Source organism: Columba livia, chromosome 2 (assembly GCF_036013475.1).
Source record: "Columba livia isolate bColLiv1 breed racing homer chromosome 2, bColLiv1.pat.W.v2, whole genome shotgun sequence".
In the NCBI taxonomy this organism is placed as follows: domain Eukaryota; kingdom Metazoa; phylum Chordata; class Aves; order Columbiformes; family Columbidae; genus Columba; species Columba livia.
The window spans coordinates 30,070,912-30,096,063 of NC_088603.1; the positions used below are offsets into that span (position 1 = coordinate 30,070,912).

Below are 25,152 nucleotides of genomic sequence, written 5' to 3' on the forward strand. Positions count from 1 at the left end.
CTCTCTTTGCAGGTTTTTGTTTGGATTGGGAAGGATGCTAATGAAACTGAGCGACAGGAATCTGTTAAATCTGGTAAGTCAAATCAGTTTGGCAGAATTCTGGGTGAAGTAGCATCAATTTTGCTTAAAGAAGTGAAAAAGATGATGTAGAAGAAATCTAGTTATGTTTATGCCCTCCTTCCCTGAAAATAAGACAGGGTCTTATATTAATTTTTGCTCCAAAACTTTTTTACATGTATAGCTTCCTGGACACTATTTAAATTGACTTTTTTTATGAACTATAACTAGGGCTTATTTTTGGAGTAGGGCTTATATTTTGAGCATTCTCAAAAATCTTGAAAAATCATGCTAGGGCTTGTTTTTGAGGTAGGTCTTATTTTCGGGGAAACAGGGTAGTGTTTAAAAGGGTTGCTGAGCCTATTAGGATTTAATCCTGGAGAAGATGATTTTTTCCTTTAAGTGTGCTTTAAAACTCATTGTATCTTTCTTATCTGTAAGTTTATAAAGGGTAAAATTAATCAAGATAGCATTGCTAGGCTGCAGAGCTTTTTAAAGAATATATAGGAAAGCTCAGTGAAAAGAAACTGCAAAATTTAAAAGAAGATACCTACTGAGCTGCACCCTACACTAATGAATACAGTCAAAGGAATGCCAACAAATCCTCAAGTCCTTACACTGCCACCCTTCACTGAATTAAATTTGGAGGAGGAAATTCCAATTGCAGAATAAATCAAGACAACTCATGCGGAGTGCACCTCCTTGAAAACAGACATGTCACCTCTGGTGTGATTTCAAGTAGCTGAGCCATTCTGACAAAGTTTGTGCTAAAAATGCTTGCAGATGTTTCCCTGGAGCAGCTGGGGTTACCTAACTGTGTTTCTGATATGTACTGATGTCATGTTGTGATGTCAAGGGAAACAATACTAGCTTTTACATAGGAAAAATGTGAATGAAGCTTGTGCATCTGCACAGCACCAGCAAATTCTTTCTCCTGTTCAAGAGCCAAAACCAGCTGTATGGCAATGAACCGATCAGAGCAGCAATCTCTCTTTTAACTTTATGGAAAATTTGTTCACTGGCAGCTTGGAGAAATCAGCAATCACCTGGTCATTTCATTGCCTCTGAAATAATTTAATTGAATACTGCATTATAGTAGCCCTGGGTTCTTTCACTGGGGCTTTTAATGTATTTTTAATACCGAAGGAATGAACTAATATATTACATGTTTTACTTCCTCTCTGTTTTCAGCCAAGCGCTATATTGAAACAGATCCCTCTGGCAGAGATAAGGGGACCCCCATTGTAATCGTGAAGCAGGGACATGAACCCCCAACATTCACAGGCTGGTTCCTGGCTTGGGATGCCAACAAATGGAAGAACTGATCTATCCAAGGAGGCTGCAGCTTCAAGCCAAAGAATTATCAGAGCCCAGCTACTTTCTAGTATTTTTAAGCATAAGCTTATGCAACAATATGATGCACATGTTGTTACACTTTCCCAAGTTTGATGTATTTCTGTGAGTAACCTAGAAATTCTTAGCACTGGAAAGCATAAACAATAATTGTAAACTGGTCAAACGGGGCAAGTGGGGCTTTTAATGTAGCAAATATGGAAAGTGCTACAAATACTTTGTTTAATCTATTGATTCTTCAAACAGAAGCTGTGGATCATTTTATTTTAATGTGATAAAATGGGCCATACCCTGCCTCGACTTCAAAATCCAAACTGTTGCCACAGATATTCCATTACATTAAGGTCAGCATAATATTGCACAGAATTTGGCCTCATAAAGGGCTAATTCTATATCTGTTGCAAGGGTAGGATTGGACATTATTTACTTACTAGGTAAAAATGTTGCCAAACTCACGTAAAATTTCAGAGATGCCTGATCCAGAGTGGGAGCTGTGCCTTGCAGGGGCCAAATAAGGGATGGGTATTTTGAGAAAGCTGTGCTTAACAGATTTGTTTGTCTTGTTAGAACATGTATTTGAAGCTTTGGACTGAATGGCTGTAATAATATGAAGCTGACAAAGGTTTTTTTGAGGGACTGTCTAGCTCATTGTAATGAGTTTCTTTAGATTTATCTCTGTGAAGCACCTTCAGCTCCACCAGGTCTTTTTAATCAAAGTTCTTAAACACATTGGAGTGCACTAGTGCTTTTAAGTGGAAGCAGAAGAAGTAACAGCTTCAAAAATATGTACTCTGCCTTAACCAGATTGCACTTAAGCCATACTTTGTTTCAGTTGCCTTAGTCAGCAGTACTCAGTTCTTTTCCAATGTGTGGACTGCTCACCTCATCAAGTGCAGGATGTGTTTCTACTATTTTTCTAAGCAGTTTTTAGCCAAATATGAAGTACAGCAAGCACAAGGAAACCCCTTGTTTCAGTAGCATTCCATGTCTTGGGAATTTGGAGTGTGAGTGTGCATCATAGAATATGTCTCTCAGACACAAGTATTTGGGCTTTTTTAATTATAGTGATTTTAAGAGTACATTTTCTAAGTGGAAAGTGGTTTTTAATTGGTAATCTAGCCATAAAAGTGTGTGTAAGGACTGCTTCAAATTTTTAGCACTGCTTTGATCACTTATCCTATAATGCTTGTTTTAAACAACCTTTTGTACAGCCATAAATCATTTAAATATGGCTTTTTAATGAAGGCATTTCAATGTTTTTATTCTTAAAAGTTAGGTTGGAAAGTGACATTTTGAACATTTTTGTATTTTTTTAACATGATTGTGATTTTGAATCTGGGTAATACAAAAGTGTGTATTTAGTCTGAGCTTATAGTCAATATCAATGACAAAATAATTGTGAAGCTAAGAGATTAATTATAGGAGTTCGGTAGCTTTAAACATTTGTTTAAATCTCTGCTAATATAGCTGGGCTGTATTTGAATGTAATTTCATTTAAAATAAAATTACAAAAAAACAGTATTCTACATCCTTCTCTGGAGACATTCAAAACCAGCCTGGACGCCTTCCTGTGTAACCTCATCCAGGTGCTCCTGCTCCGGCAGGGGGATTGGACTGGATGATCTTTCGAGGTCCCTTCCAATCGCTAACATTCTGTGACTCTGTGTGATTCTGACATCTTGTTGCTCAGTGCTTCCACTGATGTCTAGCAAAACTTCCTAAATATCCCAGTAGGCACCTTCCCTTTTAGATGGACAATACCATGAGAAGTTATTTGTTTTTACATTGGTGCCATTTTACCCAATGGAGGGTTAACTCTTCTCAACAACTTGAAGGTTACAAACCTTCAAAACCCACAAAACCTACAAAAATCAAAGATAGCTTGTGATTTCATCTTTAAGAAAAACTACCATTGTTGTTATAAAACTCTTTGGTTTTGTAGCTTTCTGCTTGCAAAAATGATTGACTATAGAAATGACAATTTTATAAGATAGGAGGAAATAGGTGGATGTTTGTTTTTAAAAGATAGGCCTTGCTTTTTATTTGTGAGAGTAGATAAGGAGATGTCATTCTCCTGCTGGAAGGAGCAAAAAGACCTCTTCAGTTTCTCAGCTACTGCACTTCATGCAGACTCTGAGCAGCCTGTAATTATGTGATGGTTGTCTTTGACACATTTATATGATGCTTCTCATTTAAAAAAAAACAAAAAAAAAAACAGTTATAGTAGTTTCTTAACCAAGGATTAGACAAGATTTGCCCTCCTTGTACCAAAACATCTTCCGGAACACTGAGGGCTCTGACCTGGCATAGTCTGCCAGCATATTCTGCAACACTGTGAAAGCCTCTTTTCAGTTCCCTTGCACAAGACAGAGGAGCTTTTGTGGTCTTCTGGCCTGGGCATTTGGGTTTACAATACATTGTTCTGGCACATTGATGACTGATGTTGAGAAGAGCACTGAGAGCTCATAACAGCACAGTGTTCCCAACTGGGCTTTAAGCACAACAGCTGCTGGCAACATTGTTCTTGGGTTTACTTGCTAGCGAGGAAGTTTATTTTTCATACATATATGTGTAGTGCACACAAAGATGCATTTATTTCTCTTGCTCTCTTAAGAAGAGGGGGAGGGAGGGAGGGAGGGCAGACAGGATGGACTATGAATGCTTGAAAATACTAAAGATTAAGCCATTTTCAATAAAATATTTAAGAACATAACTTTATGAATACACATAGCAAACCTATTTGTCTTGTTTTCAGAATAAATAGAAAAAAATTGTGCAGATGTACACAGTAAAGTTCAGTCAAGAATAAGCTATATCTTGCACTATTATCACACAGTAATAGTATGTTCACTCTATTTGTAATGGCAAAATTACCTGAGTTAGCAGTTTCATTATGCTACCAGACAGCAAGTGCTCATGTGTTATATTGGTTGTAAATATAGCATCATTTTTCATCTTTGTTTTATAGAATTCCATTGCAACATCCTTAGAGCCAACAAGACGTCATAGTATAATACTATGCAGTATTGCTAGTTTATGTAAAATAGCATAATCTTAGAATATACCTACAGATTGTACACAGGAGAGGAGCCAGCCTCTGGAATTACTGCTCTAAATATCCATTTTGACCACAGCATCAGATCTACTGTAAATGATTATGTTAAATGTAGCTAAATGCAATTAAACAGTTTGATCTCTTGCTAGTTCAGACTCACATTGCCTTCACCTACAACAAGAAAATGATGAAGATGGTAAATAGTGGGGTTGTGGTACTACCCCTCATCGAAGAATCATACAGAAAATATTTTGCTGACTGGACTACAGCAGGAGGTGCTCTTAGACATCTCTACAGGTTACAGGAACACTTCTTGCTATAAACTTTGCGATCTTCTTGTAGTGTTCATTTTTTTTTACTGGATCTAAAAAGGCTAAATAAGAAATAAATTAAAAACAAAAACAAAACAAAACAAAACAAAACAAAACAAAACACAAAAAACAAAACAAAACAAAACAAAACAAAACAAAACAAAACAAAACAAAAAAAAACAAAAAAAAAGAAGCCAAAACAGGCCTAGTATTTCCCAGGAACTGAAGTTGCTCTTCAGAGTCCACTTCTTCATAGGAAAGATTGAAAAAAAATCTTCAAACTTTGCTTTAGAATGCAATTGCTTTCTCAACATCCCACTGAAGTTATGCCTCTATGGCTTACTTGAGACAAATATAAGTACATTGCACAAAAAATATTATCCCATAAAACTATATTTAGATAAAACTTTAATGTTCTGACTTTTCAAACCCTTGCTTTTTCTTTTTTAAAGACAGTAATTTCGTCTTCAGATAAAGAAATAGTACTCATTTCCCTTCCTATGGCTGGGACTTTTGCTGCTAAAGTCAAAAGAACTTCTGATTTCATTGCAAACACAATCAGATATTTAATCCACTACACATCCTTAATGTCTCATTATATCCTCTCTAGACTGACCTAAAGTTACTTTGACCTCTTCTGATTATTAACACATTACCTTATGCTAAAAATCAATAAACAACACCACTGCAATTAGAGATTCCAAGGTGCAAGAGAGAGAAGGGCAGACCAATGGGAATTGGGAGGCCCACCATGCCATAAAATTAATCCATGACTGTTCTGGCCCTTCTCTGTATGTCATTTTCCTCTTGACAACCTAATTGCATTACAGGGAAAAAAAAAAATATAGAGAGAAAATCTGTCCCTACAGAATATGGAAGCTGATTTTTATTCTTCTTCTAAATAATAGCAAACGGAGTTATTCCAGAGGAGCAGACAGAAGGGGAACCTTTACCAAGCTTCTTCCTAAGTGCATCCACGCTTCCATCCTTCAAGTGCTCTCTCCTCAAAAGGAGCATACTGAGATCCAAAAGATTATACCTTTTACCACCACATTTAATCTGTCAGGAGTGAAATGTGAGCCTCCTCACAAACGAAACAAAAACATCACGTGAAAACATTAATTTTTGTTGCTTGGTAGACTGCAGATGGTTTGCTCAGAAAATCACTTGGGTGGGGGCAAGTAAGGCCAGTGAAGGTGTGTGCAGTGTTTCTTTGGGAATGTGTGGGGAAACTAAGCAGCAAGGCTGGGACAGTCTGAATGGTCTCCCACCACAAGGCCCAGAGATGAGCACATTTGCTTTAGCAGCAGCAATGCTTTCATTATTCTAACAAAGCCTCTTGCCCAGTGCTAGAAGAGCACAGCTCTCCCTGCTGCTCTTTAACAGACTTCACAGAGGTGACTCAGGGTGATTTCACAGCGGTTGACATCATATTGACATCAAGGTCAGGTGATTTAACATATTTTACCTAACAGTTCACCGTGCTTTGTGTTGTCTGATGCCCTTCCTAAAGAAGAGCCAGCTACAGCAACAATTCTCAGTAAAACAGACCATTGCCAGGAGGAACCTAAGACAAATTTCCCTTCGGGCTTGCATTTCTACAGAAGTGGCTCAGAAAGGTCATGGGTTTCCTGTAACAGGCACAGCAGCACAGCCGTGTCCCTGTTCAACCAGCTGAGTGGGGCTGTAATTACCTTTGTTGGTGCCCAAGATTGCTGTCCTTCCCACCATGAGCCAGCTGCTCTTCTACTGGACTTGGCCGAGAAGTTAGTTGTTGTAGATGGGATAAGAGAGACAGGAGTGGCAGTGAATGTCTTACCAGCAAGGACAATAGGTGGGAACCCCACCCTAACAACCCTGTAGTTTATTGCTAGATAGTCCCAGTCAACAGTGGATATCTCAAACACCTTCTGCTGCCAGACTCTGTCCCACCCCAGTATTTGCAGATGCACTCCAGCATCCACTAACTAAATAACCCACGTGTGAACTCTTGAAGCTCAAAGCAATAGTTTTTAAGATTGTGTGAGGAAAGGTGATGGAAACTTGTCCTGTATTTAAGGCAGCAAACAAGGATTCTGGTAACCTCTGTTTCCCGTGATCTGTGCATCCTTGTGTAACCCAATGTAAATCACTGAATTTTGGTGCTTCTGTTCTCCAGCTACAAATCCAGGATTTCTTCCATCCTTTCCCTGTTTATTTAAGCTGTGCTGCCTTTTATTGTGTATTTTTACAGTGCTTAACTTAGTGAAGTCACTTCTCAGCCCTGTCATCTTGCTGCTCATAATGCAGACAGCTGCCACGGTTACTACTGCCAAGATGCATAGACTTGCTCAGAGCAAGATTAGACAATGAGACTTCCTGAAGCATGGGTGGGTGCAGCTTCACTAATGGTGGCGTTGGGGCAGCAGAGAAAGGGCAGGATCCAGCTCAGCTGACAAGCAAAGCTTTTACAATATAACACAATATGGGCAAAAATAACTCCCCCCAGCAGTGCAGTTCAGGGTTGCTTTGCCAGAGAATTCCATAAGCTGCAACTGTAGGTGCATATGCATCTGGTCTATACAGATTCCTCTCTACATCAGGAGCAGCTGCTCTGGGGATAGTAAGTATGACGAGAAGACAACACTTCACTGTGTATACAAAGGAGTAACAAAATCCTCTTTACTTTGACCTGGAGAGTGAGAACATTTGCTTTTAAAAAGTTTATCAACTTGTCTGATTTCCCATGCCTGTAAATTTTGCTGCTGCTGTTGTTACAGACACAGGGCCCCTCTGCAATATGGCTCATTTTGTTTCTGGCAATTGGTATTTTCTGGGTGACTCAAGGACTGTGGCTGTTGATAATTTATTGGATTTTTCTTCTTTCATTACTGAGATATGCTGGGTAACAGACATCCACTGACATGGCTCCACTCCAGAGGCTGAGCATGACGGGTCCTGTCCACAGTAATATGAACTGAGAGGACCAAAAAGTGCCTGCTGACTACAGATGGAAGGATGAAGATAGCTGCCAAATATCTCAATCATTTTGAGGCTTTGGTTTTGCATTTTAATGGTATCTCCCCTCCTGAAATATCTGTCAGCTGCTGCTATTGGTTTCACGTAAAAGGAAGAATTTCCTAGTTCTGTAACAGTGAAATCTTGGAGTTAGGGACTCTGTGGTGACTGAAAATGGCTATCATTTTATTTCAACTTCAAATTATCACAGGTCTGAAAAACACAGATGTATACGCTCTATGTGCTAGACCGCTGGGCCTTCAATCAATCCTCAGCAAGGACTCAAAGATCAGTGCACTGGTGATCACCTAAAAAACCCTCTGTTTGGAGTTGTGCTGAGATGAAAGACTGTGCAAATGTCAGTGTCCAGAAACAACAGGGCTGGGCTCTGAAGTGAGATGCACCAGGTAAGATCTCTAAGACTCAGTAACAGGCTTTGGCAGAACGAGCTACGGTTTCAGAGGAGGAAGGGATGGAACCATTTGTCCTCTTTAAAGCTTTCTGATGCTTCCTTTGAAGATTCAGATTGGGGTTGCATATACTCAGGAGCACTAATTCCCTAAATAGTCCCTTTCTGCTCACAGTATGTCCATGCTTATTTTTTCCTTACATAAAGAGGTTTTTTTTGTTTTATTTTCCTTTTATATTCCAGCAGTAGAGAGGCCCTGAATGGAGTAAGTAAATTGGAAAAAAAAATAATATTATGTTGATAGTATCCTGCTTCTGCTTCCTAAAGTCCTGCCTGGACTCTTTCTTAATCTTTCCGCGTCCTGTCCTGGCAGCGGTGTGGAAGGACTTCAAAGACAGGTAAAAACTGCAGAGTTTACCCTTGCAGCACTCAGAACTACTGGCTCTTGCAGTATTGTCTCCATTCACTAGAGTTAAGTGACGTGATTAAAATCTCAGATAAACAATCTGTTCCTCCCTTAAGTTTGTTTATCTGCCTTCCTTACTTTGTTTAAAGCTTGCTATGTGGCGTGGCCATGGGAGCAGGAACAGGGGAAACCTATATTCTGATTAAAAGCTGTGATGTCAACATAAGACTTAAAAATGTACATATTTAAAAATTAATATTTTGGCAGGTTTTTACATAAGTAGAGTTCACAACTCTGGTGGCAACAGCTGTTAGGTGCTAGATTCTCTAAAAGGCTTCTACTCTTTTTCAGTGTTATGAAACTGCAATGTATAAAGTGGTTTGTTTGAATCATAATATTCTCTGTGAGATGAAAGCAAATATGATTTTGCAGAGACAGCTTTTATAAGGTCTTCAAAGTGAGTTTACTGTTGTTTTCATCCAAGAACTGAAACCTAGGAGCGTGAAAGAAAACTTTCTGCCTAGTACATTCACGATCAGCTTTCAAATCGATTTTAAATTGACTTAGCTTTTAAATTTCAGCAAACAGTAGGCCCAATCTTTCATTCATTGACATAGTTATGAGATTTACTGGTAACTTAAAAAGAAGACATGGTGGGCTGATAAGACTAAAATTCTAGACTATAGCTGAGCAAAGAGCTGAAATTACTGATCCCTGCCCACACAATGTTTGTCTTCCCTAAAACCTTGTTCTTTCATCCTCCTCTTTTCTTTGGTTTGTTTGTTCCTTCTTTTTTTAACCTAACCATAATACAAGCTTGTAGCCTCCTTAGGATAAGGGTTATTTTTCCTTTTGCTGTGTTCATATAGCACACAATAGCATGCTTGGGTTTCTCACTGAAACTCCTAACTATTGTAACTGAGAATAATTACATTTTTTTGCTGAAGTTTTAGAAACTGCGACAAATACCCGGTACTACACAAGGATCAGATGTCCATTGTGTGTCCAGGTAAGAGACTGAAAGCCTCAGCAGCAGTTCACGCTAGCTGATGAAACTGTCCATTGTGCTGGGGGAAAGAACTTATCTGGTTGCACCGAAACTTTGCAGTTCTTATCACCTGCAGCCGAACAACTCTTTTCAGGCTTGAGAGAAACCCAATCTAGAATGCGCAGCTTTGGTTCATATTCTGCTGACTAAAGTCTCCTTTTAATGCTAGAAATCAAAGCAAGGGAGTATTTGCTCTTTCCACTCCCTCCTGTAAAGCTGATTTTTAACACCTTTATGTTCTGAACCAGAATTTAATGTATTGGTCAAATTGCAAACACATCATGGTTTGTGTGTGCTACACCTTGGAGTGTTGTTGGCTTACACAAGGGGAAAGTGCAAATATAATAAGTCTAAGTTCAAAACTCTTAGTCCCCAGTAAATCTGCAAATGAAAAGCCAGTCAGAAGTCTGTCCTTCCTTGCAAGCAATGAATTGGGCCACATATCATTCTGAGTGCAAATTTACATTTCATTTCGCTGGTCCAGATTAAGTGTTTTCCTCTGTGCACTTCAGATGCCTAATGACCAAAAGACAGGCTAAAAGATCTGTCCAGTGACAGAGTTTCTGTAAACTCCTCATAAATGCCTCACAACTACAGCGCTAAAATGAAGTGACTGGGAAAGACTTCTGGTAGGAAGCAGAGCAGCACTATGGGGGGTGAAACTAGTGGTCTGCACAGATGTTCAGTGAATGTTTTGTTTTCTATGGTTTACAAAACACAGGGTTAATTTATCCGTTAAAGTATATACTGTGGTGTATATCTTCAGCAACCTTGTTAATCTATTAATCACCTCATTAAAGAAATCACAACTACACCTGAGCTCAGTTGACTAAAATTCATAATAAATTGTTCCCTTCTTTAAAAATAACCTCCCCCATGCCCTGGTAGCCAGCAGGTCTTTCTTTTACTCATCTGAGATGCCTTTGGAAAGCTAGAAACTAGCTATATCCCCTACATATTTGTTCTCTAAGTGACCAGGAGTTAAAAGGAGCACTCACAAGCTCCTATTGTTAGGAGTACTGATAAATCACAGAACAGCAGTTGGAGAACATAAATTGTTTGTGCTCTATTTCCTTGTCTCAGTAGGGACTTCCACTAGCTGCTGCTTCTGATCACCATGCTCAAGGAGCTGTGACGTTATTGCTGTACTACCTACAACAACATACACTAAAGGAGAGACTTGAGATTCTTCACAGCTCTCCTGGGAGTTTAGGCATATTCCCCATAAAATTTTATTTCCATACACTGTAATCTCTGTGAAGTATTTTTCTATTGCTGCTATGCTTCTTTTAGGAGAGATGAGCAATTGAATTTCCTCTTGAAGGTGTGCATTTAACTGGATTGACACAAAGTTACAACAGATCAACAGCCTGATCATTTTTACAGCAGACCCTGTGTACTGAATGGGCATCTTCACTCAGATGTTGCCAAAAGGGTTAGAACAGATCCAAGAGCCAGGTGCACATGCACCACACAGACATGTTCTGGTCTCCCTAAATTAGTGAAGCTGCAGGGTTTTATCTTTTGTGACAGTCTTTGAAATTCTCTCATAGCAAGTTTCTGCATGCTGTACTTGTAATTTTAGGCATTTCATTAACCGTAGTCCTACTCTGTGAAGGAAGCGCTATATGCTTCATCCTTGTCCTTGCACTTCCTTGTAGATAAATGCAGTACCAGGACAAAACATAGCTTTTAAATAAGTAACTGTTGCAAGTGGATGGATTATTATGAAATAACTGGCTTAAATGAATGTTTCATCCCACAAACACTTAGAAGACTCAGTCAGGACTTGCATCTCTGTTTCCACTGCAGTCAAACCACTGAAATACAAATTCATCAAAAACAAGCCTTCATAGTTCTCATGTTCAAGGTCTGTTTGTTTATTGAATCTTTTATAATTCTAGCAAATCTCAGCACCCTTATAAATGTTAAATACTTATACAATATTTAGAAAGTTCTTTAGAAAAGCAAATATGTATTTGTATTGTTCTTCACGTTGCTCTGTGCTAGCAATATTGCAAAGCAAACATCACTATCTGATATGCTACTATTATTTCCATTATTATTCTGGAATGGGGAAAATACCTTCACATATTAAATGTAGCTATGCAGGGACAAAATAAAAGAGATGCTACTCTTGTATTTGAAATTGTAGTACTTTTAATCTACTTGCAAACTGCTTCAATTGTATTAAAGTGATATATTTAAAAATTTTGCAACGCTCTTCAAAGGAAGGATTGTGAGGAGTTGGTAGCTGATATTGAAATCTCAGTTTAATAGAATTTTAAACTATTTAGAATAACTCTGGCATGCAAAACAAAACAAAACAAAACCCCTCTCAAATGCCCATGGATTTTCTGGGGGAAAAATACTGGCTGAAAAACATAGCGCTTGGAACCAGTGCTGTAAGGCCTTCTAAATGCAACCATTCTCTGATTCTGCTGTTTTCCAATAGTAACACTGAGTACCCCAGCATTGTCAGCAAAAAAGCGTGTTTGACTCAAGCCAGGGGTTCCAGAAACAAAGAAAAATAGTGTCACAAACACAGGGCAGGGGGGTAATGGGTGGTGAAACTGTTGCTGTGGTGAACAGAAGTACAGCTGTCTTTGATCAGTATAAAACCTTTGGAAAACATATGCAAGCCAAGGCTGTAAAGCTCATATTTAGTATCGCACATTGAACATTTTTTAGTTTCTCATGGTGCAGAAGTCTTTCCTCACATACTGAATGATTAAGGTCAAAGGTATTTTTTTTGATTAAATAAACTTTTTTTTTTTTTTTTTTTTAGTGCCAGCTGCTTAGAGAAGTCAGAGTAAGGAGACTGGAAACTGGAGATAACTGCAACAATAATGCTTTCTTCTACTCTAAATCTGCCCCATAAGTAGTTGTACGTCTGGGTTTGGATTTTGTGACTACAAACTTTCTATCATATGAAGACCACACCAACGCTTAACCTTCATTAATTACATGCTGCTATTAAATGAAAACTCAGTATGGTAGATATTTTTGTGACACATCCTTACACACAGATGGTGTTGAGGACATAAGCCGTTCTGTGGTTCCACCAGACCCCAGGAGGAAGGTGTGCAACTCACACAGCCACACACATGGAAAGCGGCCAGTGTTCCCTGTGCTCTGCAAACCCAGAGTCGCTGCTGCCACAGCCTGCCCACCAGAGGACGAAACAACCCGAATTCACACAACCTGGCAGGTGGAGATTTTTGTCACCCTGAGACACCACTTGCTCACTGCAAGTGAGAAAATTTATGAGCTTGTACCATTTTTTTCAGCTAGTGCACCTAAGCAGCATTGAAGATGCAACTCAGTGTGACTGTCAGTACTAAAGAACAGGGCTTTTTGTTTGTTAGCCTGCTATATGGCATGATGTTTATTTATCAAGACGAAAGCAGTAAAATGTAAATGTTAGACTTCACATGAAGGAATGTATAAAATGAGGGTAGCTTTAATTAACTGGTCTAATCAGTGCTAACTGAAGAATGTAACACACAGTGACCCCATCTCCTACTGCTCTAAGCTTTGTTATTTATTGTGAAGAAATATATTAAATTTTCTACCACTGACTACTTTTTAATAATCAAAGCAAAATAATTCATAGAGCATCTAAGTTATCAAAAAAGAATTCAGCAGACGTAGCACAGATCATAAAAGGCTGCTTTGTGCAAAACATTTTGTATGTCAGTTTAAGAGACGGTTGTAAGAGTAAAACTTCATGTGTTGCAATTTGTCAGCAATTTCATTGTTACTGCTTATTTTCAAGTGCATTCTCAAAATCCACGGGGAAACTGCTGTAATATTTTATGAAGGAACTTGATATTCTTTCAGAACCGTATAACATAATCTCATAGCAGTACTACTTTAGCTCTAGTCTTAGATCTAGGGTACACCTGAAGAGGAGTAACTTCAATTTTTGAATGTATAAGCAAATTACAATTGGTTACTGTAATAATAATGCTTATTATTATTACACATAAATTAATACATATTATCCTTGCCTAGGTCTGCCATGTCATTGTACTGAAATGTATTTTTCATACACATTGAGAAAGCTGCTCAGTTTCCATATGGAGCAGCAAGAATTGGTGATGCCAGGTCACTAAAATGTCTCTTTCATGAAGACATTACTACATGCCAGCAACAGGTAGCATATTATAATATTATAAATTAATACTAATCCAGGTATAATAACATAATTATACAGGTATAATAAGAATATAATTACACATTATTGATAGATAATAATTATACAGGTATAATATATAATTGTAATACTACTATACAATAGCATTAATACAGGTGTGTTGCCCTTGCAATAATTTCATTCTCCTTATGACTTCATTCCTTTGTGTTTTCCAACCAATTCAGCAAGATAATGCAGCTGGTTTCTTCCTTTTCCTCCTTTTGCATTTGCTTGTATTTGCTTTTGTCCTTTACTGTTCCACAGCTTTCCCCATATCCCTCTGCATCTGCAGTATGTAGGATTTGGGTAATTTGTCTAATGTTACACTTTTCATTTGATTTATACACTAGTCACAACACATGGTGTTATTAAAAAATAGCCTCTAAGGTGATTAGCTATTGAACTGGATAATAAATGTCATTAGCCTGTCCTACAGAATCCTGGTATTTAATCAAAACCAGAGGAATATTGTGCTTCTCTGGCAAAGGAAATTCAAGCTCATAGACTTTGGAAATAATTTTTCTGCTGTGTCACTAGATTTGCTTGTATAACAACAGCCATATCTAACTGAATGGAATTTGCATGTGAAATGACCAGCACTAAGTGAAAGCTCTGACTTAATGTCTTGTTACAGTGAACTGTCATAAACCGCTACCTTCTAATTTCCAGGAATTAGTATTGCATATCAAAGACAGTTTCTTGTGAAGTACACATGCACCCTTCCAAGTAGATGTTTGATGATCCTTTGCATTTTTGTTGTTATCTGGGCACTGTGAGATAGCTCCTGCAGTGCACGAGGTAATGTGCATTAAATGGTAATGTCTCTGCTGCGTAATACTACTAAAATTTCCAAGAATCTTCTCTTCACACTTCATAGTGATTCTCCCTTGGCAATGTTTCAACCAGTTTCATGGTCCATATCCCTAACAAGGACTGTCTAAGTTTCAGGGGCAGCTAATAGCTGCAGCGCAGGAGGCCTGGCCCTCCTAAAAAAAAAAATAAAAATAAAAATCCTATTTTACCATAGTGAAGAATGCTATGCACATGTTGCATCTTTTTCTTGAAACACAAAGGTTTGTCCCAGGCTACCTTTTCTGTGTGGAAAATACACATAGGCTATATGTATGAAATATACATACAAAATAATACATTGCCATTTACTCTAGTAAATTAGTATCAGAGAAAAGGGAGAAAACTTTTGTCCCGGAGAAGCTGAAGTTGCAGTTGTTTTCATGAGCTAAGGAATGCTGAGCCAGAAAGAACTCGGAGCCTAGACAAATTAGATACGACATGAGAAAACTATCAGTATGTAAAATAAACCCCAACACAGGAGTTAGGCAGGTCTTTATCTTGCATTATGAAGTCTACACACAGCTCAAGCCTTTTTCTGTTGTTTCCTCATACATGTATCTTGCAGTTGTCACCTGCCATCTAATAACAGCCCACTCCCCTCATTTAGCTACATACTTGAAAAGAAAGTAAGTATACATCTTGCTGCTGTACACCTCCTTCAATCAAAACTTCTATAGGATAAACAAAGACTTGCTTCACCCTTACCTTCAATTACCAGAGGTTGAATGTGTCAGCTTTCTTACACTCCCACTAATTTAGATACTATTACTCCCTTCGTAACACCTGGAACACCTGCCCTGTCCACACGTTTGACTTTTAAAGTAGCATGAAGTGCACGGGAGGAGTTGAACAACTTGGATTGCTATTTAACAGCTGTTTTGCAGAAATGCCTACAGGCATTAATCAAGATCAAGGTGCTAAACACTAAGAAGACTTACAATGAAAAATAGACCCTGCCCCAGAGAGTTCACAATTCACTTTACAGCAAGTTACAACAGGTGGATGTGATAAATTAACTGTAGACAGGAGAAAAGAGGGATCTAATTCTCTAAGCATTTTCTGGACACTGGATCATTTTCATGTATATATTTATAAATACAGATATGGACATTTTGCTGAAGACATTAATTTATCTCAAATCTTAAAATGACCTCCCTAATGTAATAAAATTCTTCTTCCAAAGAAACACAATCTATGAGATTCCTTCTCCACCTATTGTACTCAATATCCTATACTCCAGAAAATCACTAGCTCTGTATCCCTCCCTTTTCAAGGGCACTGAAATTTGGGTTTTCAGCAGAGCAAGAGATAAAGGCAATCTTTCTGTATTTTATGTTAAAAATTAAAATACCTCAAATAAAAGTAGGAGCTGGCCCATATCCCTCCTTGTGGAATTAATTGTAAAATGTGTCATTATAAAGCTGTGTTAAAGTATGAGCAGATCTTGGTAGCAATCAGACATTAAAGATAAGAAGACTAATATCTAATAGGCTTAATTTTCCATTAAAATAGAGAATACATTATTTTGTAGGTGGAGATAAAGGTAAATTTATTTCAGCTTGTCACGTTTTATGAATAAATCTATTATCTGTAATAATAATCCTTAACGAGGTGTTTCTATCTGGTTTCCATCAATTTTACTGAAAACCATCCATGAAATAATTAATTTCTACTTTTACCGTCACTATAAACGCTCTTCTATTACACTGTATGCTGTGCAGTTCTTTATGCTGTGCAAAAGTTGTGTAACATACTGTTAAACCAGAAAACTTACTAGGCCTTCGGGGAAGTAAATTGCCCCTACATCTCCATAGGTGTAAAATCACTTTCCAACACAAACAGGCCACTTCCTCCAAAGAAAGTCATCTGTAAGATCAGGACATAAATAACTAACAAAGATAAAAGCAGTGAAACATTAATCTCAGATGTAAGCAAATGGGAATTCTGCTACTTTTAGTAGGACTATAATGGGCATCTTAAAACTTTAAGAAATTGAAATCTTGCCTACAGCTCACTGTGAAATTTTTGTTGCTATACAATGTCCTTTTACAATTAAATTACTTCTCTTTTTATACATCATAATTCTTTGTGATTTAAAATATAAAGTTCAATCTTTTTAAAGGAAAGTGACATCAAGAAATGTGAAAGTCCAGAAAAAAGGCAAGGTTAATATTGAAAATGCCACATTTTCTCTTCTACTGGAGCCCAGTTGGTTAAAGATTTGGATAATTGTGGTACAAAACAAAGAAAACAAACACTTGGATCAGCAGACTTCAGTAGCACAAAAGCTTTAGCTGGCAGTTAAACATATGCTTTTATCAAAAATACTGATTATCTGAAGGTTATTAGATGAAGACTTTTCTAGTACGCTCTGAAGTCAGTATAACTGATCTTTTTGTGTGCTATTGGTGTTTTACACTAAGCTGGTGTTCACCTTACACAGGCAGAAGTAAACATCTACATTGCCACAATTTGAAAAAAACACAGTGGCAAACACAGCAAGTGAAAAGAGCCAGAAGAAGGAACTGAATGAGAAAGAATGACTGAGATAAAGTACTTCTCCAGGCTTTCTCTAAACCCTGCTAGCACCGGTATGCTCTGGAAACAGTAACATACAAAAATGGCTTATTAAGATACCAGCAATTAGTTCTGACTTGAAACACTTCACTGCTCAGAAGAGGCTTAAATAGTAAGATTTAGAATTACTTAATGCATCCTCGTGCTGCGAGAATCTTTCCTTCTTACTAAACTAGGTGACATTTACGTTCATTTAGACTTGAGCACTGCTGCCACCTCTCTATGCCTACAGGCCGATTTCATCCGCCCAGATCATCCTCCTGGACGGTTCGCCTCCTGTTGCATGGGGACAAGAAAAAGACAGGAGTCCAAGCACCAACATACAGCCGGGCCTCAGACCACTCACTCTGATTTATGCAACATCGGCAAGAAACCCCGTTCACAGCACTCCCCTCTCCTCTTACTTCCCCCGTTAGTGTCTGGAAGTGCCGGGCGGTGTGGTCGGGGCAGGGCAGGCAAACAGTTTTACCACAGCTGAGGCACGACGGCGGCCCAAGGCCCGGAATACTTGCTGCGTCACGCCAACAGCTCAGGAGCTGTACGGCAACTTATTAAGGCTCCGGCTGTACTGCAGCACCGCAGCCTGCCTGGGCACCGCTCCTCACCCGGGCCTCCCCAGAGCCGCTCCGGGGGCGGCAGAGCCCACAGCCCCCGCACCCCGCCCGTGTCTCCTCAGCGACGCGAACTCGCGGATTGAGCCGCCGGTGCGGCCCCGCGAGCGCAGGCCGCGGCGCGTCACGTGAACAGGGCGGGAGCTGAAGGAAAGCAGCCCACGAGCGGCCGCTTTGAAGCCCGTTGCTAGGCGACGGGAGGGCGCGCGGCGCCTACGGGAGCGGCTGGTAGTACAGGAGGAAAGAGACAGCGGCCGGGAGACCGGAGCCGCCTCCGCCCCGCACGGGAACGCGTTCCCGTTGTCAACGGTCCCCCCGCGGGCTGCGCGCCCCCGGCAGTGGCGCAGGTGCTCTGGGCGCCGCTGCCGAGCCGTCTGCCAGGCCGCTATGGGGCGTGGCTAGAGTGACAGCAGCCACATACAGGGAGTGCAGGCGCCTCTGGTGGCGGGGCGGGGCGGGGCGGGGCGGGGCGTTGAGGCCTGGGGCGCTGCCTGCGGTGCCGTCCGCCCGTTGGCGCACGGGCTCGCGCGCCGTGGGCAGCGGGCGCGGCAGCTTTCCTGTGAAGGGGCCGTGTGAGGCAGGGGCTCCGCCCAGTGGCGGGTGGAGCAGGGAGCAGTTCAGGTAGGGCGTAGGCGCAGAGCAGTGATCCCCGCCATTGCGGAGACCGCAGCCCCCTCACAGCCGCACTCAGCCGCGGCGCTCGGTTGAGGACGGTAAAAATCGAATTCTCCGATGAGTGGCCGGTGCCGCCGGCCAATAGGTGAGGCAGAGCGTGCCATCCTCCCCGCCCCCGCCGCGCGGCGGGGCCAATGGGGGTCGCGGGGCGGGGCGCGCGGGGCTAGGCGCGGGCTGGGAGGCGCCCGCTCGCCAGATGCGGAGGAGCCGCGGCGGCGGTAGCAGCGGTGGAATGGGGTCGCGGGTTGCTCTCGTTTTCCCGCGCTGAGGGACGTGCCCACCGGTGGGGACAAGCGGTAGGCGAGGGGCGGTGGTCGGCCGCGGTGGTGGTGTGATGAGGGGCGCACGTACTGGGTGAGCTGCAGTGTCGGTAGCGGCCGCCGCGTCGCGGGGCGGCAGAGCCTGCCGGGCCGGGCGGAAGGCGTGTGGCGTTCCGCGTCGTGCTGCCCGCGGCCGCCTCCACAGTTGGGGCGGCGGCGCTGGCCGGCGCGTTGCTGCCGCGAAAGCCCGGGCGAGGCGAAGGGCAGTCAGTCGTGGGTTAACGCCGCTTGTGTCGTTGGTAGGATCCGAGGGTAGTGCGGCGGCGAACGTAGACGTGGGAGCCGGCCCCTGCTCGTGGCAACTTGCTGTCAACTTCCCCTCTGGCAATGGGGAATGGACTCTCGGACCAGACGCCGATCCTCTCCAGCCTGCCTTCCTTCCAGAGTTTCCACATTGTCATCTTGGGACTGGACTCCGCGGGGAAGACGACTGTGCTGTACAGACTGCAGTTCAATGAGTTTGTCAACACCGTCCCCACTAAAGGATTTAATACGGAGAAGATCAAAGTGACGCTGGGCAACTCTAAAACGGTCACTTTCCACTTCTGGGATGTAGGCGGCCAGGAGAAGCTGAGACCGCTGTGGAAGTCGTACACGAGGTGCACCGATGGTATTGTGTTTGTGGTGGACTCTGTCGATGTTGAGAGAATGGAGGAGGCCAAAACAGAACTTCATAAGATTACTAGGATATCTGAAAATCAAGGAGTGCCTGTCCTTATCATTGCTAACAAGCAGGACTTGAGGAACTCTCTCTCCCTTTCTGAAATTGAGAAGATGTTAGCAATGAGTGAGCTGAGTTCTTCCACTCCCTGGCATTTGCAACCTACCTGTGCAATCATTGGAGATGGACTCAAAGAGGGACTGGAGAAACTACATGATATGATAATTAAGCGAAGGAAAATGTTGAGGCAGCAGAAAAAGAAGAGATGAGTTCTATTTTGACCTTTCTATTTTACAGTAGTTACATGGTCAAAATTTGACATAAGACAGCTTCCAAACTCAGGCCTGCTTGTTTGGATGCCGTTAAGCTTAGTTACATTAAACAATTAGTTACACAACCTTGCCTTGTGGAAGGCTGTGTAGTTATGGAACTCCTTTTTTTTTTTTTTTTTTTTTTTTACTAGTTTCTTCTGAGTTTAGCTCTGCGTTATTTCAGAAGCCCTAATAGATGATGTAATACTATCAGGAAATGGATGGGTGGGTATATGTGACAGGGATGTCTGAATAGCCAAATAAAACGAGGGTTTTCTGAATAGTGTTGTATTCATGTGTTTGAGGGTGCCCTCTGCAAGCAATTTGCATTGAAGATGTTCCATGTTTTTAAACTTCTAATGCTCGTAAGTGGAGTGTTTAGGTGAAAATTTTACAGCTTTAAAAACATCTGAAGCTAGTAGCCCATTATTTCAAGAGGCTGTTATTTTATTTTGTTTGGGGATTTCGATGGCTACGTGTGTAGTTTTGTTTTTAATTTGGCACTTTTTGAAATCAAATCATGTTCAGTTCAAATACTTGAAATTTCAAGTGCTGTGGATTTTTCAGCCGATAAAAGAAAGACTATTTGACAAGTAAAAAATGTAAACAACACGCTGGAGCATGGAATAGTTAGTGGTTTCCCAACATATAGCATGTTTTTGGTATGTAAGGGTTTTATTTTTTAGAAGTAACTGTCGTTATACAGTGCTAATCAGGTTTAAACTATTACTCAAAATTAGTAATTTATTTTTGAACTATGAATATTATGTCCTCCTCCTACTATCAAGTTAAATTAATTGCAGTAAAGGAGCTATGAAGACCGATTCTGGCTGTTGTGGTTCTAACCGGTGCAGCATTCTTTGCTCTGTTGGTGACTTTTCTGGCAATAGACTAAATTATAATGAAGTAAAGATGGAGTTAAAATTAGCAGAGCACATCTTGTATCTCCCCCGTTTTATTAAAGTGGTATTGCTATGTCACTTTCAACGTATGCTTTTTTTATTGTGACTCTTAAAGTATTTTGTGGTTTGGAATGTAATAATGATTTATACACTCAAACATTTGACACTACTGGGGGGTGGGAGGGGAAAGTGAGGGAAGAAGATTTTCAAGATGGGCCTGTGTTCTGCTTTAATTATGCTTTAAGCTGTTCTTGTTTACAGAGTGTGCAAACAGTGTTAACTGGGCAGGATAGTGCTTGATGGAAAAGGGAGGGTAGTTTTTCTTACTGGTACAGAGCTTCAAGTGACTCTTTAGATACTTGGCTAGCAATTAAAAGGGCTAAAACAGAGCCTGAATTTTTAAGACTAACTTTAGTGGTGCTGTAAAAATTCATCAGAATGTTTGATTCTCTCTAGAATTTTTCTTTGGAAATATCAGATAAAAAACAAACAAAAAAGTAGTAAAAAAAAAAAAAAAAAGGCAAAAACTATTTCCTCCTTTTATTCAACCAGCAAAGTAATATGTTTTTCTTACCTGCTGGTGTGTACCAGGAGGATGACAGCTACAAACCTGAATGTCAATCAATGTACTTAGATATGTTTAAAAAAAAAAAAATTCAATCTTTTTAATCAGCAGCTGTTTGTCCAGGAGGTAACCAAAAATGCACTTTAGTGTCTTCAATAACTGAAAGTGACAGCTGTTTGTTTTTTTTTTTTTTATGACATCTTGGTCCTTTTTGAATAAACTGAAGTAGCTTCCAGTGGAGCTTTTGTATGTTGGTTATATATGTACCTGCACTGGTGACATTGTAAGTCACTTACTCAAGTAATGTCTATATTTATAGAAATGTGGATGACTTCTTAAACCTCAATAAACAATTCAAAACAATCCTGCAGAGAGAAGGTGTCTGACTTCTTGTGCTGCAGTGGTACGTTCTCATCAACCTCTGTGCACGTATTGACTCTAAAACAGTAGAACTCTTTCTGTTGAAAATCTATGTCCTATGGATGTGGTAAGGCTCATAAATGTCACGGTGTTATTGTACGTGTCTCATTAAAAACTTTAAATTGGTGGCATGTCTGTATATTCACAGAAGAGCTATTAACTGCAGTGACTTTTCTGAACTGATGGTTCCTGCATAATTTGAAAAATCTTATGTAGCTGAACCTATTTTGTGTTACATGCAATGTTTAATAGGCAATGTTGAGCATTTGTCACATGTGCTCACAGGTGATACTTATTTAGTATCTTCATAATCTGTCATCTGAAGCTGTATGAGGGATTCATGTGTATTTAAGCTTTTGGTGAATTTCCTTGGATTTTATGGCAGTGAGTAGGATGCGGCAAGAGATACAGAAGCTTCTGATTGGTTTCAGGACCTGAACGTAAGACATAACTCATTTAGAAGGCTGAAAATCAAAACTGCGAAATTTGAGCAAGTATATTCAAACCTAGCTCTCAAAAACCTGGTATTTTCATTTCTGTTTATGTAACCGATGGCACATCAAAATGCAGCTTACTAGCAGTCAGTCTTGAGAAAGAGCTATCTTAGTGATGCTGAGCCTATTCATTTGGGCTGTAATTGGTACAATCTCGATAACATTTTCCTTTCTAGCAGGGGCACAGTACTACTAGGCTGAGGAAGATGAGATGAGGGGCTGGCTCTTTGTACCCACTAAACACACTACAATACCGAGTAGTAATTGTTTCATTTCGGGTATTCATTAGGCTTTGATTGGGAATAGCTGGAAATGCATCCTGCTGGAAAAAATCAGTCCTATTTTCTTTTGCATATTAAACATGCTAGTGTTTATCTGGTGACAGTCTCCCTAAACTATTCTAAGTATAAAAACTTCAGTGAATGATTTTAAATACAGACACATGACTGACCTGTACTCTGTCACTCTGGAAGAAGAAATGAGAGCAGGTGGACAGTAGTGTTTCTAAAATGTCATGGTTATTATCATGTGATGCTTAATATTGATTTAGAAGTCGAAAACTGCATGGGGGGTGAGTTTTAGGTTTAAGCTATACCTTAATATGTAGTAGAACTGTTTTACTGGGATATTACAGTAACTGTTCTGAGTAAAATATACAAATGTAGCTGTACCTCCCAAACTGTGTTTTGTGTTACTATGCTGAAGTCTTCAACTACGAACAAAATGGTGATTGCAATAGAGCATTTGGGATCTTAGCATAGTCCTGTCAGCCTGGGATCACTCTCTTCTAGGCAATGAATTGACAGTTCTGGCGTAAATACCAGTACTTGTAAGCAGGTCTAATTTTGTTAGAGTGCTGGAGTTATACAATTTAAATTTTAAAATAATTTTTGCTGAAATGTGCTACAAATGGCACTTGGTTCTTCAAGGCAGTAGGCATATTAAATGTTTTAAAGTGCTGCTACTTTAAGCAGCTATGGAATTGTGTTTAAATCAGTGCAGTGCTGTTAAAAAGGAAAGAACCACAAGGTCTTGTAACCTTATCACTGTTGTCTGAGCTTACAAAAGTTGGCGTGGCATTGCTTCAGCTGTTTACGCACATACAATTGTTTAAAGTTAACCAGCCTTCAGCGTCTGGTCTCTGTTTTCTAGCTGTGTATTAGCTTATGACTATTTCAGATAGCAAAAGTACTGTAGGACGGTGAGACTCCTTCAAGTTCCTGACATTGATCTTAAGTTGTGTTGCACCAAATGTGTGTTTACACTTAGGAAAAAAAAAAAAGTTATTCAGCCAGGTGATAGGTGAAACCTTTCTGTCTTCAGCTTTTTATGAAATATTGAGACGTGATTGATCCTTTCTGTGGAAAGCAGTACCCACAGCCGGTCCAGGGTTCCCAGCCTGATGCAGAGAGGTGTTTCTGTCCCACCTTACACAGCGCTTTGGTCCTGTGGGAGTTCATTACCTGGGACACAGTGGTCACTGAGCAGGCAGGAGCTGGGAGTGGTCTTGTTGGGTGGCCCTTCTGGACCCCAGCAGGTCTGTGTGACCACAGGTCTGCCTTCTGGGAGAGAGGGAGTTATCTGTATCTCGGATCGTTTGTTTACAAAAACCAGAATATTAATTAGTGTCTGGCTGAAACTTTTTGTTGAGAGTGTCATTCTGGGCATTGGGGGGAGGATTTAGATACTGCATTGATACCAGAAAGAAGGACGTGGTAAGGCAGAGCATGGAAAAAGTACGCGATCTGCATACCCTATACATAGGGAACCAGCCCTAATATACAGTATTGATTCAGCTGTGCAGATCGCAATGCATGAAGGCTGGCAAATGTGTGCTCATAATGTTATCTTGCTTTATCTTCTTTTGAGAGAGAAATCTAGGCATGAATTTGTGTTTTTCGGGTCAGTGTTTTTGCTTTACTGGTGGGTGATTCATCTTTTGAGAGGGTCACAGCTTACAGCCCCCCTCTGACAGCTGATGGCCTCGAGTCCCTGAGCCAAAACAACTCTTGCTACTGCTGGAAGGGCTGTGCAAGGGAGCTGTGAGTGGGCATCCTCTCCTGTTTGCTTCGTCTGGGGTGGGGGGGGTGGTGTTGAGGAAAGCATTTTATTTATTTATTTACTTTTTAATCCTGATTGACATAGGTATGTGAAAGCCTGCCCCTCTCATGCTGCTCTGCAGGCTGTGGTTATTTTTAGGAGCAGTACAAGACTGCAGAGCTCTGTGGATAAACTCTTGCGTGTGTGTTTAAACTGAAGAGAAACACACAGCCTGACTGTGCAGCAGGGTGACGCCTGGGGTTGTCACATGGGCTCCCACAGCCGTCCTACCTATCTGAGAAGAAAATAAAGGGTTGGTAGCTTACCCTTCTTAAAGAAGCAAAAATGCAGTTTCAAAGACCTAGCTGAAAAAAATCCCAAGCAGCGAATGAAGGACTTGAGTTTCCTCCCTGTCAGTGTCCTGTTTTATTGGGACTGTCTGTGAGAGATCTGAGGCACCCATATGGTGGCTGGGCTGATGCTGCCTGCTTGCTGCTGGGCCTGATGAATGGCACAGCCAGGGAGTGCTCAAATAAGGATTTTGTTCAAAGGTAAACCCAAAATCTAAAGGGAAAAACTAGGCAGGGAGGCCAGAAAGTGCCTCTAGACTAAATGCTTGCAAACAGCTCAGGAAAGTAAGAGATGATAATCCCTGAGCTGTGAAGATTATGGTTTCTTAGTTTCAGCTATATTTACACAGCTGCTCCACCAGAATTAAGAGCTAAAGATGACAGAATAGTTAAAAGGAGAAGGTTGAGTACAGTTGTTGGCTGTGGGGTGTGTGGAGGGAGAGAAGATTTGGAACTGTTGGGTTTTCCTAGCTTTTCAAGACACATTGAGCCCTAAGGGAAACAGATATGCTTTTAGGTTGCTTAATAAGTTTAAAATCT

The 25,152-nt window shown here is 40.6% G+C and overlaps 2 protein-coding genes and 1 long non-coding RNA gene across 10 annotated transcripts in view; 2 read left to right on the top strand and 1 right to left on the bottom strand.

Annotated features, from left to right (window-relative positions):
* The window catches only part of SCIN (scinderin), a 71,476-nt gene extending 68,545 nt beyond the window's left edge, over nt 1-2,931 (top strand). For all 3 annotated transcript variants that reach the window (XM_065051184.1, XM_065051185.1, XM_065051183.1), the window contains 2 exons: nt 13-73; nt 1,249-2,931. In XM_065051184.1, the coding sequence (XP_064907256.1) occupies nt 13-73; nt 1,249-1,382 (195 nt within the window). In that variant the 3' untranslated portion in view covers nt 1,383-2,931. The remainder of the gene's footprint in view (nt 1-12; nt 74-1,248) is intronic.
* Nucleotides 2,932-11,492: 8,561 nt separating this feature from the next.
* On the bottom strand, nt 11,493-18,325 carry LOC110366052 (uncharacterized). Of its 3 annotated transcripts, XR_002426068.2 has the most exons (3): nt 17,393-18,318; nt 16,461-16,575; nt 11,493-15,104 (listed from the first exon to the last, which is right to left on the bottom strand). It is a non-coding gene; the product is annotated as an uncharacterized LOC110366052 (long non-coding RNA). The 3 variants fall into 3 exon arrangements; XR_010470050.1 differs by having other exon boundaries at nt 11,493-14,820; nt 16,461-18,325; XR_010470049.1 differs by having other exon boundaries at nt 16,461-18,325.
* Nucleotides 18,326-18,410: 85 nt separating this feature from the next.
* On the top strand, nt 18,411-21,671 carry ARL4A (ADP ribosylation factor like GTPase 4A). Of its 4 annotated transcripts, none has more exons than XM_065051188.1 (2): nt 18,411-18,634; nt 19,113-21,671. In XM_065051188.1, exon 2 carries the CDS (start codon nt 19,197-19,199, stop codon nt 19,797-19,799), a length of 603 nt encoding a protein of 200 aa, XP_064907260.1. In that variant the 5' UTR covers nt 18,411-18,634; nt 19,113-19,196; the 3' UTR covers nt 19,800-21,671. The 4 variants fall into 4 exon arrangements, with proteins under 4 accessions (XP_064907260.1, XP_064907258.1, XP_064907261.1 ...); XM_065051186.1 differs by lacking the exon at nt 18,411-18,634 and adding an exon at nt 18,684-18,845; XM_065051189.1 differs by lacking the exon at nt 18,411-18,634 and adding an exon at nt 18,712-18,832.
* Nucleotides 21,672-25,152: the final 3,481 nt, after the last annotated feature.